Source organism: Mobula birostris, chromosome 3, assembly GCF_030028105.1.
Source record: "Mobula birostris isolate sMobBir1 chromosome 3, sMobBir1.hap1, whole genome shotgun sequence".
Taxonomy (NCBI): domain Eukaryota; kingdom Metazoa; phylum Chordata; class Chondrichthyes; order Myliobatiformes; family Myliobatidae; genus Mobula; species Mobula birostris.
This window is the reverse complement of record NC_092372.1, coordinates 4,381,133-4,397,888: the sequence shown is the minus strand read 5'-3', so window position 1 is coordinate 4,397,888 and position 16,756 is coordinate 4,381,133. Positions and strand designations below refer to the sequence as shown.

At 44.8% G+C, this 16,756-nt stretch overlaps 1 protein-coding gene across 2 annotated transcripts in view; it reads right to left on the bottom strand.

The window, feature by feature from the left end:
• Positions 1-5,256: 5,256 nt before the first annotated feature.
• Positions 5,257-16,756, bottom strand: part of katnal2 (katanin p60 subunit A-like 2) — a 111,597-nt gene continuing 100,097 nt past the window's right edge. For both annotated transcript variants that reach the window (XM_072252165.1, XM_072252166.1), the window contains 2 exons: positions 12,443-12,545; positions 5,257-5,885 (listed from right to left, as the gene is read on the bottom strand). In XM_072252165.1, coding sequence (XP_072108266.1) covers positions 5,746-5,885; positions 12,443-12,545 — 243 coding nt within the window. In that variant the 3' untranslated portion in view covers positions 5,257-5,745. The remainder of the gene's footprint in view (positions 5,886-12,442; positions 12,546-16,756) is intronic.

Here is a 16,756-nt window from a genome sequence, read left to right as displayed (position 1 = left end):
AAATTTGTTTTCACTTTGTTGCGAAAGTCTTTTCTGTTGATCAGTGTCAAAAAAGCCAAATTAAATCCACTGTGATTCAATGTTGTAAAACAATAAAACATGAAATCTTCCAAGGGGGTAAATACTTCTTATAGGCACTGTGTAAAAGCATGCAGACATGGTCAAGAGGTTTAGTTGTTCAGACCAAATATCAGAATGGGAAGAAATGTGATCTAAGTGAGTTTGATGGAATGTGGTATGAATGTTGGTGCCATACGAGGTAAGTTGAGTATTTCAGAAACTGCTGATATCTTGGGATTTTCACACACAACAATCTCTAGTTTACAGAGAATGGTACGAAACGTCCAGTGAGCGGCAGTTCTGTGGGTGGAAACGCCTTGTTAATGAGAGATGTCAGAGGAGAATGGCCAGACTGGTTCAAGCTGACAGGAAGGAGACAGTAACTCAAATAACCACGTGTTTCTCAGCTACTCTGAGTTGAGGAGTGACCAATCAGCAAGAAGCAGTGCGTAAAAAGAACTACCTGTCAGACAGGTCCACGTTCAAGATTTAAAAAGCAGGGCTTCGAGCCAATTTTCTCTGAGTTGGGCAAGCCACACCAGGGGTATTTGTCAAGAGCTACTTTTTAATCAGGGCGGCAATCAAAATTTTGAAGGCAGAGTTTCACGGCAGATTTTCTGATTTGAGGAGTGACCAATCAGTAAGAAAGGGCCAATGAGACTAATTCAAGTGCAAGCTGAGCGGCCATTCTTGTGAGTTTGCAGAGTGGCTTTGGCTCATCAGGCTCAGGAGAGGTAGATTGTCTCGTAAGTTACTCTTTCTCTGTTCGTATTGTTCATTCCTCACCTATATGGACATAATATAGTGAGAATGGCTCCAGGTAGTGTTTTGTACTCTGTGTGGGATGTGGAAGTCCATCCAGTCTCCAGTCTCCCAGATCAACATATCTGCACTAGGAGCACCAAGTTGCAGCTCCTGAGATAATATATTAAGGAACTGGAGCTGTAGCTCAATGATCTTTGACTCATACAGGAGAATGACAGAATGAGATAGGCAGCAGCTACAGAGAGGTAGTCATGCTTAGGCTGAAGGAGACAGGTAACTGGGTGACTGTCAAGAGAAGGTGGGAAATACACAGCCAGTATTTTTGAGAGTTCCCCTCAAAAATAAATATATAACTTTAGATACCGTTGAGGGTGAGGACCTACCAGGGTGAGTCACAGTGACTGGGTATATGGCACTGTGGCTCAGAAGAGCGAGAGGTGAAGAGGACTGGAGTGTTGATAGGAGATTCCATAGTCAGAGGAACAGAGACAAGGTACTGTGTGCACGACAGGGATACTCAGATGGTATGCTGCCTCCCGAGTGGCGGATCAAGGATATCTTGGATCAAGTCCATGGGATTCTCAAGAGTGAGGGTGAGCAGCTGAAATCTTGGTAGACAGGGTGAGGAGCTGTTGAAGAGAGATTTTAGGGGACTACGTAGAAAGCTGAGAAACAGGACCTTCAGGGTAAGAATAGGATGATTTGGCAGGTGAATGCATGGCTGAATTGGTCCGGGGGTTCAAATTCATCGATCATTGGGATCTCTTCTGGGGAAGGTATGACCTGTGCAAAAGGGACACTATATACCTAAATGTGAGGGGGGTCCAATATCCTTGTGGGCAGGTTGGCTAGAGTTATTCTAGAGGGTTTAAACTAATTTGGCAGGGGATGGGAACTGGAGAGATAGTGCTGAAGATGAGGTAGTTGGTTTACAAACAGAGGCAACGTGTACTGAGACTCCTAGCAAGGAGAGGCTATTAATAGGGCAACATTGCTGTCAACAGGATGAGTCGCAACTTAAGAGGCAGACAAGATTGAAAAGGGTGAATATGGGACTGAAGGTTATATATTTGAATGTGCGGAGTATATGGAATTAGGTAAATGAACTTATAGCACAGTTGCATATTGGCATCTATGATGTTGCAGGCATCACTGAATCATGGCTGAAAGAAGATCATAGCAGGGAGTTTAATGTAGAAGGATGCACACTGTACCGAAAGGGCAGGTGGGAAGGCAGAGGGGCAGTGTTGCTCTGTTGGTAAAAATGAAATCAAATCATTAGAAAGAGGTGACCTGGGGTCCGAAGGTGTTGAATCACTGGGATAGAGCTAAGGAACTACTAGGGTAGTTCTGTACATGCCACCAAACAGTAGTAAGGATGTGGGAATACAATGGGAAATAAAAAAATGCACGCCAGAAGGGAAAGTTACAATAGTCATGGGGAAATTTTAGTATGCAAATAGATTGGAGAAATCAGGTTGGTGCTGGTTCCAAGAGCAGGAATTTCTAGAATGCCTACGAAATGGCTCTTTGGAGCAGCTCGTGGCTGACCCCACTAGATGGTCAGCTATTCTAGATTGAGTGTTGAGCAATGAACTGGAATTGATCACAGAACTTCAGGTAAAGAAAACCCTTAGGGGCAAGTGATCATAATATGATCAAATTCATCCTGAAATCTGAGAAGGAGAAGCTAAATGGGGGATACCTCCCTCTCCCTTGCTGAGGGAGAGAGAGACCCTGTGGTTTGTCGAGTGTCAGATGAAATGCGAATCCTTTGGGGTAACTTTGGTCTGTGTCTTTGCTATTGCTTGGTACACCGTTGGGCTTGGTGATGGTACCGATGTGCTATTTTTTTGCTGGTGGTGGGGGGGGAGGGGGATCATTGCTCACTGCCGCTTATGTGCGGGAGGGGGGAACTGGGGAGGGACTTCGGGGCTCTCACGTTTAACTGTCGTTCATTCTTTAGGACACTTCTCTGTTTTCGTGGATGTTTGTGAAGAAAAAGCATTTCAGGGTGTATATTGTATACATTTCTCTGACATTAAATTCGACCTTTGAATCTTTAAAGTCAGATGTATGAGTATTATAGTGGAGTAAAGGGAATTACAGAGGCAAGAGAGAGGAGTTGGCCAGAACTGACTGGAAAAGAACACTGGCAGGGATGATGGCAGAGCAGCAATGGCTAGAATTTCTGGAAGCAATTCGGAAGGCACTGGATCTAAACATCCCAAAGAGGGAGAAGTATTCCAAAGGAAAGATGACACAACCTGGGCTAACAAGAAAAGTCAAGGCCAACATAAAAGCCAAAGAGAAGGCATAAAATAGAGGAAAAATTAGTAGGATGTTAGAGCTTTTAAATACCAACAGAAGGCAACTAAAAAGTCATTAAGAAGGTAAAGATGGAATATCAAAGTAAACTAGCCAATAATATTAAAGAGGATATTAAAAGTTTTTTCAGATACATAAAATGTAAAAGAAAGGCGAGAGTAAATATTGGACCACTATTAAATGATACAAGAGAGGGAAGTAATGGGGGACAAGGAAATGGCAGACTAACTAAGTACGTTGCATCGGTCTTCACTGTGGAAGATGCTAGCAGTATGGTGAAGGTTCCAGGTGTCAGTGTGTGAAGTTACCATTACTAGGGAGAAGGTTCTTGGGAAACTAAAAGGTCTGAAGGTAAATAAGTCACCTGAACCAGATGATGTACAGCCCAGGGTTCTGAAAGGCGGCTGAAGAGAATGTGGAAGGATTAGTAATTTTTTTTTGAAGAATTACCAGATTCTGGACTGGTTCCGGAAGACTGGAAAATTGCAAATGTCACTCCACTCTTCAAGAAGGGAGAGAAGCTAAAGAAAGGAAATTATAGTCCAGTTAGTCTGACCTCAGTTGTTGGGAAGACGTTGGAGACTATTTTTAAGGATGTAGTTTTGGGGTACTTGGAGGCACATGATAGAATAGGCCATAGTCAGCATGGTTTCCTCAAGGGAAAATCTTGGCTATGAAATCTGTTAGAATTTTTGAAGAAATAATAAGTAGGCTAGACAAAGGAGAATTGGTTGATGTGTACTTGGATTTTCAGAAGGTCTTTGACAAGGTTCCACACATGAGGCTGCTTAACAAGCTACGAGCCCATAGTATTATGGGAAATATTCTAGCATGGATAAAGCAGTGGGTGATTGGCAGGAGGCAAAGAGTGGGAATAAAGGGAGTCTTTTCCGGCTGGCTCCTGGTGACTAATGGTGTTCCATAGGGTCTGTGTTGGGACTAATTCTTTTTATGTTACAAGTCAATATTTAGATGATAGAATTGATGGCTTTGTTGCAAAGTTTGCAGACAATATGAGAATAGGTGGAGGGGCAGGTAGTTTTCAGGAAGTAGAGAAGCTACCGAAGGACTTAGACAGATTCGGAGAATGGGCAAAGAAGTGGTAGATGGAATGTCGAGAAGTGTGTGGTCATGCAGTCTGGTAGAAGAAGTGAAAGGGTTGACTATTTTCTAAATGGAGAGAAAATACAAAAATCTGAGGCACAAAGGGACTTGCAAATCCTTGTACAGGATTCCCTAAAGACTAATTTGCAGGTTGAGTCTATGATGAGGAAGGCAAATGCAACATTAGCATTCATTTCAAGAGGACATTTCAAGGATGTAATGTTGAGACTTTATAAGGCATAAGTGAGGCCTCACTTGGAGTATTGTGAGCAGTTTTGGGCCCCATTTTAGAAAGGTTCGGCTGAAACTGGAGAAGTTTCAAAGAAGGTTCATGAAAATAATTCCAGGATTGAATGGCTTGACATCTGAAGTGCGTTTGATGGCTCTGGGCCTGTATTCGCTAGAATTCAAAAAAATGAGGGATGACCTCATTGAATTCTATCGAATGGTGAAAGGAATTGATAGAGTGGATGTGGAGAGGATGTTTCCTATGGTGGAAGAGTCTAAGGCCAGAGGACACAGCCTTAGAATAGAAGCGTGTTCCTTTAGAATGGAGATGAGGAGTAATTTCTTTAGCCAGCATGGAGAATCTGTGGAATTCATTGTCATGGGCAGCTGTGGGGGTGAAGTGTCAGTGTATTTAAGGCAGAGGCTGATAGATTCCTGATTAGTCAGGGCATGAAGAGATACAGGGAGAAGGCAGGAGATTGCAGCTTAGAGGGAAATGGATCAGTTATGACAAAAGGTGGAGCAGACTTGAAGGGTAATGGCCTAATTCTGCTCCTATATCTTATGGCCTTGTGGTCTCACAACAGTGGTGTGCAGAAGAGCATCTGCGAACACACAACACTCTACCCTTGGAGTGGATGGGCTACAGCAGCAGATGACTACAAAGCTACACCCAATGGCCACCTTTTTGGGACATGAAGTACCTAATAAAGTGGCCTGAGTGAATGAGAGTAATTTACAATGACAGCCAATAAAGCAAATGACATCTCCAACCTTGTACAACACAACATAGCAGTAAAGGGTTGTGTATGGATCAAAGAATCAAACCACAATCCCCAGGTAAGTCCACAATTTATTAGTTTTCCTCAAATTCGCCTCTGGTAGCCTGCTGGCTTCTCGTCAGTTAACAACTTCCTGAAATACTCCTCTCTGTCTGCTGTATGTATCCTTGTATTTTGTAATATTCTTCACAGTGGAGATGGTGTCAACTCTCTCAGCTGAACAGGTAAGTATATTGTTCTTGGTGACTCTAATGTAACTGCAGATCTCTCAGTGTTAGTCCTCGTCGATTGAGAACATTCAGATAAGTCTCTTCCACTGGCTTTCCAGCATGGCAGAAATTGCAAACATTTAATGTTTAGATGCCAGGATGCTTTTGAAAGGCAGCAGTTTCACTGGGAACGTGCAGAAGTTGTCCACAGCAAATCCACTGAGAGGGAGAGTGGACGAGCACGGGTAACACGTCCCGTATCCATCAGGTCACACTGACTCGTACTCATGTTGCCAGGCAGTGTACTTCTGACCGAGTCTCTTTGCAGACGGCTTCGTGTGAATGATCACATCAAGCACATCATTTGTAGAGATAGTTTCCAGATGAAAAGTGGGCAGACCGCTTTTTCCTTAAAGTAAAAGAAATGACAATTTTTACAATCTGTTGTTGGAATTACAATAGCACAGCACACATAAACTACAACTGTCATTTCCACTCACTGAAGACAGATCTTAAATATGGTGAAAAGTAGACACAAGAGATTCTGCAGAGGCTGGAAATCCAGAGCAACACACAAAATGTACAGCGCTTATTTCATCAGTGGTTTGATTGAGGCACGACTGCGCAAGCACGTGGATGTCAGCCAGTGAGAACAGCGAGAAGAGTTTAAAAGGAGACACCTTATAGAACGGGCAGAGTAGAGGGAGACAGAGTAGGAAGGCTTTGGCTCAATGGGGCGGGCGTGAGAGTAGAGGGAGACAGAGTAGGAGGACTTTGGCTCAATGTGGCTTCGGCGATAACAGGTCGAGGCGAGGTAGGTGGCCCGTGTAGAATATAGACAGGAAGAATGTCTGTGAGGCCGGTGTTCTGTAGTGGGTGTCAGATGTGGGAAATTCTGGAGACTGTCAGCCTCCCACATCTGCACCAGGTGCGTCGAGCTGCAGCTCCTTAGGGACCGGGTTAGGGAACTGGAGATGCAGCTCGATGACCTTCATCTGGTCAGGGAGAGTGATGAGGTGATCGAGAGGACCTACGGGCAGGTAGTCACACTGGGTTCTGGGGAGACAGATAAGTGGGTAACAATCAGGAGAGGGAAGGGCAGGAGTCAGACGATAGAGAGTACCCCTATGTCTGTCTCCCTTAACAATAAGCACTCCCACTTGAGTACTATTGTGGGGGACAGCCTACCTGGGGGAAGCAACAGTGGCCACGCCTCTGGCATAAAGTCTGGCCATGTGGCTCAAAAGAACATAGAACATGGAATAGTACAGCACAGTACAGGTCCTTCAGCCCACAATGTTGTGCTCACCATTAAACCCTGCCTCCCATATAAACCCCACCTTAAATTCCTCTATATACCTGTCTAGTAGTCTCTTAAATTTCACTAGTGTATCTGCCTCCACCACTGACTCAGGCAGTGCATTCCACGCACCAACCACTCTCTGAATAAAACACCTCCCTCTAATATCCCCCTTGAACTTCCCACCCCTTACCTTAAAGCCATGTCCTCTTGTATTGAGCAGTGGTGCCCTGGGGAAGAGGTGCTGGCTATCCACTCTGTCTATTCCTCTTATTATCTTGTACACCTCTATCATGTCTCCTCTCATCCTCCTTCTCTCCAAAGAGTAAAGCCCCAGCTCCCTTAATCTCTGCTCATAATGCATACTCTATAAACCAGGCAGCATCCTGGTAAATCTCCCCTGTACCCTTTCGAATGCATCCACATCCTTCCTATGGTGAGGCAACCAGAACTGGGTAGGGAAAGGAAGAGGAAGGCAGCAGTGATAGGGGACTCTATAGTTAGGGGGTCAGACAGGCAATTCTGTGGATGCAGGAAAGAAGCACAGATGGTAGTTTGCCTCCCGGGTACCAGGGTCTGGGATGTTTCTGATCACGTCCAAGACATCCTGAAGTGGGAGGGAGAATAGCCAGAGGTCGTGGTACATATTGGTACCAACATAAGCAGGAAAAGGGAGGAGGCCCTAAAAACAGACTATGGGGAGTTAGGAAGGAAATTGAGAAGCAGGACCACAAAGGTAGTAATCTTGGGATTACTGCCTGTGCCACGTGACAGTGAGAATAGGAATAGAATGAGGTGGAGGATAAATGCGTGGCTGAGAGATTGGAGCAGGGGGCAGGGATTCAGATTTCTGGATCATTGGGATCTCTTTTGGGGCAAACGTGACCTGTGACGGGTTGCACTTGAATCCCAGGGGGACCAATATCCTGGCGAAGAGGTTTGCTAAGGCTACTGGGGAGAGTTTAAACTAGAATTGCTGGGGGGTGGGAATCGAACTGAAGAGACTGGGGAAGAGGAGGTTGGCTCACAAATAAAGAAAGTTTGGAGACAGTGCGAGAGGGAGGATAGGCAGGTGATAGAGAAGGGGACCGATGGTTTGAAATGTGTCTATTTTAATGCAAGGAGTATTATGAACAAAGTGGATGAGCTTAGAGCATGGATCAGTACTTGGAGCTATGATGTTGTGCCCATTACAGAGACTTGGATGGCTCAGGGGCAGGAATGGTTACTTCGAGTGCTGGGCTTTAGATGTTTCAGAAATGACAGGGAGGGAGGTAAAAGAGGCGGGGGTGTGGCACTGTTGACCAGAGATAGTATCAGGGCTGCAGAAAAGGAGGAAGTCATGGAGGGATTGTAAACGGAGCCTCAGTGGGTGGAAGAGGGTGGAAGGTATAGGAGAGGATCATGGGATGGGAGGCCTAGGGAGAAAGAAAAGGGGAGGGGGGAAGGCCAGAGGATCAGCAAGGGGTATAGTCAGAGGGAGAAAAAGGAGAGAGAGAGAAAGAATGTGTGTGTATATAAATAAATAACGGATGGAGTACGAGGGGGAGGTGGGGCATTAGCGGAAGTTAGAGAAGTCGATGTTCATGCCATCAGGTTGGAGGCTACCTAGACGGAATATAAGGTGTTGTTCCTCCAACCTGAGTGTGGCTTCATCTTTACAGTAGAGGAGGCCGTGGATAGACATGTCAGAATGGGAATGGGACGTGGAATTAAAATGTGTGGCCACAGGGAGATCCTGCTTTCTCTGGCAGACAGAGCGTAGGTGTTCAGCAAAACTGTCTCCCAGTGTGCGTCGGGTCTCGCCAGTATATAGAAGGCCACATCGGGAACACCGGACGCAGTGTATCACCCCAGCCGACTCACAGGTGAAGTGTCGCCTCACCTGGAAGGACTGTCTGGGGCCCTGAATGGTTGTACGGGAGGAAGTGTAAGGGATATGTAGCACTTGTTCCGCTTACAAGTTCATACTCCATCCGTTATTTATTTATTATCTTTTCTCTCTCTCTCTCTCTCCTTTTTCTCCCTCTGTCCCTCTCACTATACTCCTTGCCCATCCTCTGGGCTTCCCCCCTCCCCCTTTCTTTCTCCCTTGGCCTCCTGTCCCATGATCCTCTCGTATCCCTTTTGCCAGCTCTTGGCTCCTTTCCCCTCCTGTCTTCTTCTATCATTTTGGATCTCCTCCTCCCCCTCCCACTTTAAAATCTCTTACTAGCTCTTCTTTCAGTTAGTCCTGATGAAGGGTCTCAGCCCAAGACGTCCACTGTACCTCTTCCTAGAGATGCTGCCTGGCCTGCTGCGTTCACCAGCAACTTTGATGTCCATTCTCACCCTCCTTCTTTCAGTTCCTTCCCACCTACATCTGTGACACTTCTCATGCCCTCAATATCCTCAGTAACCTTAAATTCACTGGCTCTGACGGTCTTATCTTCACCACGGATATTCAGTCCTTATGCACTTCTATCCTCTATCAAGAAGGCCCCAAAGTTCTCTGCTTCCCTCTTGACAAAAAAGCATAACAATCCCCCTCCACCACCACCACCCTCTTCCAGCTGGCAGAACTGGCCCTCACCCCGAACAATTTTTCCATTAGCTCTTCTCCTTTTCTCCAGACCTGAGGGTAGCCATGGCCACTCCATGCCAAGCTATGCTTGCCTCTTCGTTGGCTATGTAGAACAGTCCATATTTGAAGCCTTCCCCAGTGATACTTCCCAACTCTTCCTCCGCTACATTGATGACTGCATTGGTGCTGCTTCCTGTACCTATGCTAAACTCGTCAATTTTATCAACTTTGCCTCTAACTTCCACCCTGCCCTTAAATTCACTTGGTCCATCTCTGACACCTCCTTCCCTTCCTCAATCTCTGTCTCCATCTCTGGGGACAAACTATCAACCGACATCTTTTATAAACCTACAGATTCCCATGGTTATTTCAATTAAACCTCTTCCCACCCTGTCCATCTCCTGTAAAAATGCTGTTGCTTTTTCTCACCTTTGTCTCTGCCATGTGCTCCCAGGATGTGACCTTCTGTTCCAGGACGTCATAGACAAGCAGGATTCCCCCCTCCTCCACTGACGCTGCCCTCTCCTGCATCTTCTCCTGTACATCTGCGCTCATTCCACCTGCCCACTGCCTTAAGAGTGATAGAGTTCCTTTTGTACTGACCTAGCACCCCATCAGCCTCCACATCCAACACATCATCCTCCGCAACTTCAGCCATCTCCAAAGGGATCCTACCACCAAACATATCTTTATCTCCCCACCACCCCCCACCGCTTTCAGCAGAATCGCTCCCTCTGCTCTTCCCTTATCCATCCCCGCCCCCACACAAATCGCTCTCCGGGCACTTATCCCTGCCAGTGGCCAAAGTGCTACACCTGCCCAGACACCTCCCCCCTCACCTCATTCAGGGCACCAGGCAAGCACCTCCGCTCCATCGGCCAAACATTTTAATTCACATTCCCATGCCGACATGTCATTTAATGGGGTCCAACACGAGGCCACCCTCAGGATAGAGGAGCAACCTTTCTGGAAATCCTCCAACCTAACAGCATGAATATTGATTTCTCCTTTCGGTGAACAAATTCCACAATCCCCACCTTCCCCTTTTCCCCACTCTGACCTTTAACATCTTCTCACCTGCCTATTACTTTCCCCCCGGGTCCCTCCTTTCCCTTCTCCTATGATCCACTCTCCTCTCCAATCAGATTCCTTCTTCTCCAGCTCTTTACCTTTTCCATCCACCTGGCTTCACCCATCACCTTCCATCTAGCCTCCTTCCCTTTCCCCCACCTTCTCAATCTGGTATCTTGCCCATTCCTTCTCAGTCCTGAAGAAGAGTTCCTCCAGCATTCTGTTGCGCTTTGGGTTTCCAGCATCTGCAGAGGTTTTAGGCTTAAAACTGCATTTCCATACTGTGACCACCAGGGGGCACATTGAACAACTGCAAATACATACTGTGACCACTAGGAAAGATACTACACAGCAAAGAAGTATACTAAATTACAAAGAAAATAACACCTAAAAACACACAAAGTGCTGGATGAACTCAGCAGGTCAGGCAGCATCTATGGAAATGAATAAACTGTCAACATTTCAGGCTGAGACCCTTCATCAGGACTGGGAATAAAGGGGTAAGATGCCAGAATAAAAAGGTGGTGGGAGGGGAAAGAGGCTAGCTGGAAGCTGATAGGTGAAGCCAAGTGGGTGGTAAACTCAAGGGCAGGAAAAGAAGGAACCTGATGGGACAGGAGAGTGGACCTTAGGAAAAAGGGAAGGTGGGGGCACAAAGGGATAAGCAGACGAGAGGTTAAATGGCAGAGTGGGGAGGCAAAGGGTTTTTTTTTTTAAACAAGATGGAGAAATTGATATTCATGTCATCAGATTGTGGGCTACCCCGACGGAATATAATGTTTTGCTCCTCCACCCTGAGGGTGGCCTCATTGTAGCACAAGAGGAGGCCATGGACCATCATGCCAGAATGGGAATGGGAATTAAAATCTTTAACCACCGGGAAGTTATGCTTTTGGCGGATAGAGCTCAACTAAGTGGTCCCCCAATTTACGACAGGTCTCACCTATGTAGAGGAGGCCGCACCGGAGCACCAGATACAACAGGTGATCGCAGAAGATTTGCAGGTGAAGTGTTATCATACCTGGAAGAACTGTTTGGGACTGAATGGAGGTGAATGAACAGGTGTAGCATTTCTGTCGCTTACAGGGGTAAGTGCCGGGAGGCAGATTAGTGGAGAGGGACAAATGGACAAGAGAATCACAGAGGGAGCAATCCCTGTGTAAAGTGGAGAGTGGGGAGGGGGGGTGGAAGTAAAGATGTCTTTGGTTGTAGGATCCCACTGGAGATGGCGGAGGTTGTGGAGATGATGCATTGGATACAGAGTCTCATGGGGTGGTAGGTAAGGACAAAAGGAACTCTATCATTGTTAAGGCGGGGGGAGGAAGATGGAGTGAGTGCAGATATGTGGAAATAGAGGAGATGTGGGTGAGGGATAGCATCAATAGTGGAGGAAGGGAAGACTCGTTGTTTGAAGAAAGAAGACCGCTCTGATGTCCTGGAAAGGAAAGCCGCTTTCTGAGAACAGATGCGGTGGACACGAAAGAACTGAGAAAAGGGAATAGCATTTTACAGGGGACAGGGTGGGAAGAGGTATAGTCAAGATAATTGTGGAAATCGGTAGGTTTATAAAACATGTCGGTAGAGAGTTTGTCTCCAGAGATGGAAACAGTTCGATTGAGAAAGGAGAGAGAGATGTCAGAAATTAACCAAGTGAATTTAAGGACAGAGTGGAAGTTGGAGGCAAAGTTGATGAAATTGATGAGCCCAGCACAGGTGCAGGAAGCAGCACCAATGTAGTCACCAAAGTAGCAAGGGAAGAGTTGAAGAATTACCAGGGAAAGCTTGGAACATGGTCTGTTCTACGTAGCCAGCGAAAAGGTAATTGAACAGTCAAATTGAACATGGGTTCAATGTCCACTCAGAAATCTGACAGCCGAGGGGCAGAAGAGTTTATCAATACAAGCCAACGATAATGCTTAGATCATTGTAGCTACGTGGAAACCACAGCAAAGAACTTCAAGCACATAGCTAGATTACTATTTGAATCACTTTCTTGATTAGTGTATGCAGCTGAATTTTTACTTCAACCTACCTGTTTGATGATTTTCTAATGCTTCAAAGATTTTCCTAACAGGTCGCATCGCTGCCTCTTTGCAAACCAACTTGAGATCAGAACCAGAGTAGCCTTCAGTCTCCTGTTGGAGAAAAGAGTGAGCGGTTATTTATTTGTTTTTTATCGGGATACAGCACAGAACAAGCCTTTTCGGCCCTTGCTGCCACTCAGAAACCCACCAATTTAACCCCAGCCTAATCACAAGACGATTTACAACGACCGTTTGTTATTGGACTGTGGAAGGAAACCAGAGCACCCAGAGAAATCCCACGCATTCCACGGGGAGGACGTACAGAATCCTTACAGAAAACAGTCCATGCCTTAGGTCAGTTAGGATCACTACTTTATTTTAAGAATGTGTAACGTCAGAATAATAGTAGAGAGAATGATTTATTTCAGCTTTTATTTCTTTCATCACTTTCCCAGTGGGTCAGAAGTTTACATACACGTTGTTCGTATTTGGTAGCTTTGCCTTTAATTTGTTTAACTTGGGTCAAACATTTTGGTTAGCCTTCCACAAGCTTCTCACAGTAAGTTGCTGGAATTTTGTTCCATTCCTCCAGACAGAACTGGTGTAACTGAGTCAGGTTTGTAGGTCTCCTTGCTCGCACACGTTTTTTCAGTTCTGCCCACAAATTTTCCATCAGATTGAGGTCAGGGCTTTGTGATGGCCACTCCAATACCTCGACTTTGTTGTCCTTAAGCAATTTTGCCACAACTTTGCAGGTATGCTTGGGGTCATTGTCCATTTGGAAGACCCATTTGCGACCAAGCTTTAACTTCCTGGCTGATGTCTTGAGATGTTGCTTCAATGTTCCACGTAATTTTCCTTCTTCATGATGCCATCTATTTTGTGAAGTGCACCAGTCCCTCCTGCAGCAAAGCACCCCCACAACATGATGCTGCCACCCCCATGCTTCACGGTTGGGATGGTGTTCTTCGGCTTGCAAGTCTCACCCTTTTTCCTCCAAACATAACGATGGTCATTATGGCCAAACAGTTCAATTTTTGTTTTATCGGACCAGAGGACATTTCTCCAAAAAGTAAGATCTTTGTCCCCATGTGCACTTGCAAACTGTAGTCTGGCTTTTTTATGGCGGTTTTGGAGCAGTGGCTTCTTCCTTGCTAAGCAGCCTTTCAGGTCATGTCGATATAGGACTCGTTTTACTGTGGATATAGATACTTGTCTACCTGCTTCCTCCAGCATCTTCACAAGGTCCTTTGCTGTTGTTCTGGGTTTGATTTGCACTTTTCGCGCCAAAGTGCGTTCATCTCTAGGAGACAGAATTCGTCTCCTTCCTGAGTGGTATGACGGCTGCGTGGTCCCATATTGTTTATACTTGCGTACTATTGTTTGTACAGATGAACGTTGTACCTTCAGGCGTTTGGAAACTGCTCCCAACGATGAACCAGACTTGACATCATTTTCTGACCTCAATCTGATAGAAAATTTGTGGGCAGAACTGAAAAAGCGTGTGTGAGCAAGGAGGCCTACAAACCTGACTAAGTTACACCAGTTCTGTCTGGAGGAATGGAACAAAATTCCAGAAACTTACTGCGAGAAGCTTGTGGAAGGCCAGTCAAAACGTTTGACCCAAGTTAAACAATTTAAAGGCAATGCTACCAAATACTAACAAAGTGTATGTAAACTTCTGACCCACTGGGAAAGTAATGAAAGAAATAAAAGCTGAAATAGATCATTCTCTCGCTATTATTCTGACATTTCACATTCTTAAAATAAAGTAGTGATCCTAACTGACCAAAGACAGGGAATGTTTTCTAGGATTAAATGTCAGGAATTGTGAAAAACTGAGTTTAAATGTATTTGGCTGAGGTGTATGTAAACTTCTGACTTCAGCTGTATATACCTTTAGGTCTTTCAGCTTTTTGAGCACCTTCTCTCTTGTAATAGTAACTGCACCCACATCTCTTCCTTCACACACTACAACATCAGGCATACTAGTGTCTTCCACAGTGAAAACTGATGCAAAATACTCATTTCATTCATCAGCCATCTCCTTGTGCTCGATTATTATTTCTCCTGCCTCATTTTCTAGCAGTCCTATATCCACTCTCATTTCTCTTTTATTTTTAACATACTTGAAAACACTTTTACTATCCACTTTGATATTGTTTGCTAGCTTGCTTTCATATTTCATCTTTTCCCTTCTAATGCTTTTTTTAGTTGTTCTCTGTAGGTTTCTAAAAACTTCCCAATCCTCTATCTTCCCACTAATTTTTGCTTTGTTGTATGCCCTTTGCTTTTACAATAGCTTTGACTTCCCTTGTCAGCCATGGTTGTACTGTTTTACCATCTGAGTATTTCTTCTTTTTTGGAATGCATATGTCCTGCACCTTCCTCATTTTTCCCAGAAACGCATTCCATTGCTGCTCTGCTGTCATCCCTGCCAGCATCCCTTTCCAATTTACTTTGGCCAACTCCTCTCTCATACACTGTAAGTTCCCTTACACCACTGAAACACTGCTACATCAGACTTTACTTTCTCCCTATCAAATTTCAAGTTGAACTCAATCATATTGTGATTGCTGTCTCCTACGGGTTCTTTTACCTTAAGCTCCCTGGTCACCTCAGTTCATTACATAACACCCATTCCAGTATAGCTGATCCCTTAGTAGGCTCAACGACAAACTGCTCTAAAAAGCCATCTCTTAGGCATTTAACAAACTCACTTTCTTGAGATCCGTTTTCAACCTGATTTTCCCAATTGAACTGCTTGTTGAAATCTCCAATGACTACCATTACATTGCCCTTTTTACTTGCCTTTTCTATTCCTGTTGTAATCTGTAGTCCACATCCCAGCTGCTGTTTGGAGGCCTGTATATAACTGCCAACAATGTCCTCTTACCCTTGCAGTTTCTAAATTCAACTCCTCCTTCCACCTTAAATATAACAAAGGACATGGCCTCCACCGCAGTCTGCAGCACAGCATTCCACAGATTTACTATTCTGTGGCTAAAATAATTCTTCCTTTCCTCTGTTCTAAAAGGTTGATCCTTAATTGTGAAGGTGTGCCCTCTAGTTCCGTATAAAGATGCTGAGGAAAAGGATTTCTTGGAATGTATGCGGGATGGTTTTTTGAACCATGTCGAGGAATCAACTAGAGAGCAGGCTATTCTGGACTGGGTTTTGAGCAATGAGGAAGGGTTAATTAGCAATCTTGTCGTGAGAGGCCCCTTGGGTAAGAGTGACCATAATATGGTGGAATTCTTCATTAAGATGGAGAGTGACATAGTTAATTCAGAAACAAAGGTTCTGAACTTAAAGAGGGGTAACTTTGAAGGTATGAGACGTGAATTAGCTAAGATAGACTGGCAAATGACACTTAAAGGATTGACGGTGGATATGCAATGGTAAGCATTTAAAGATTGCATGGATGAACTACAACAATTGTTCATCCCAGTTTGGCAAAAGAATAAATCAAGGAAGGTAGTGCACCCGTGGCTGACAAGAGAAATTAGGGATAGTATCAATTCCAAAGAAGAAGCATACAAATTAGCCAGAAAAAGTGGCTCACCTGAGGACTGGGAGAAATTCAGAGTTCAGCAGAGGAGGACAAAGGGCTTAATTAGGAAGGGGAAAAAAGATTATGAAAGAAAACTGGAAGGGAACATAAAAACTGACTGTAAAAGCTTTTATAGATATGTAAAAAGGAAAAGACTGGTAAAGACAAATGTAGGTCCCCTACAGACAGAAACAGGTGAATTGATTATGGGGAGCAAGGACATGGCAGACCAATTGAATAATTACTTTGGTTCTGTCTTCACTAAGGAGGACATAAATAATCTTCCAGAAATAGTAGGGGACAGAGGGTCCAGTGAGATGGAGGAACTGAGCGAAATACATGTTAGTAGGGAAGTGGTGTTAGGTAAATTGAAGGGATTGAAGGCAAATAAATCCCCAGGGCCAGATGGTCTGCATCCCAGAGTGCTTAAGGAAGTAGCCCAAGAAATAGTGGATGCAATAGTGATAATTTTTCAAAACTTGTTAGATTCTGGACTAGTTCCTGAGGATTGGAGGATGGCTAATGTAACCCCACTTTTTAAAAAAGGAGGGAGAGAGAAACCGGGGAATTATAGACCGGTTAGCCTAACGTCGGTGGTGGGGAAACTGCTGGAGTCAGTTATCAAAGATGTGATAACAGCACATTTGGAAAGCGGTGAAATGATCGGACAAAGTCAGCATGGATTTGTGAAAGGAAAATCATGTCTGACGAATCTCATGGAATTTTTTGAGGATGTAACTAGTAGAGTGGATAGGGGAGAACCAGTGGA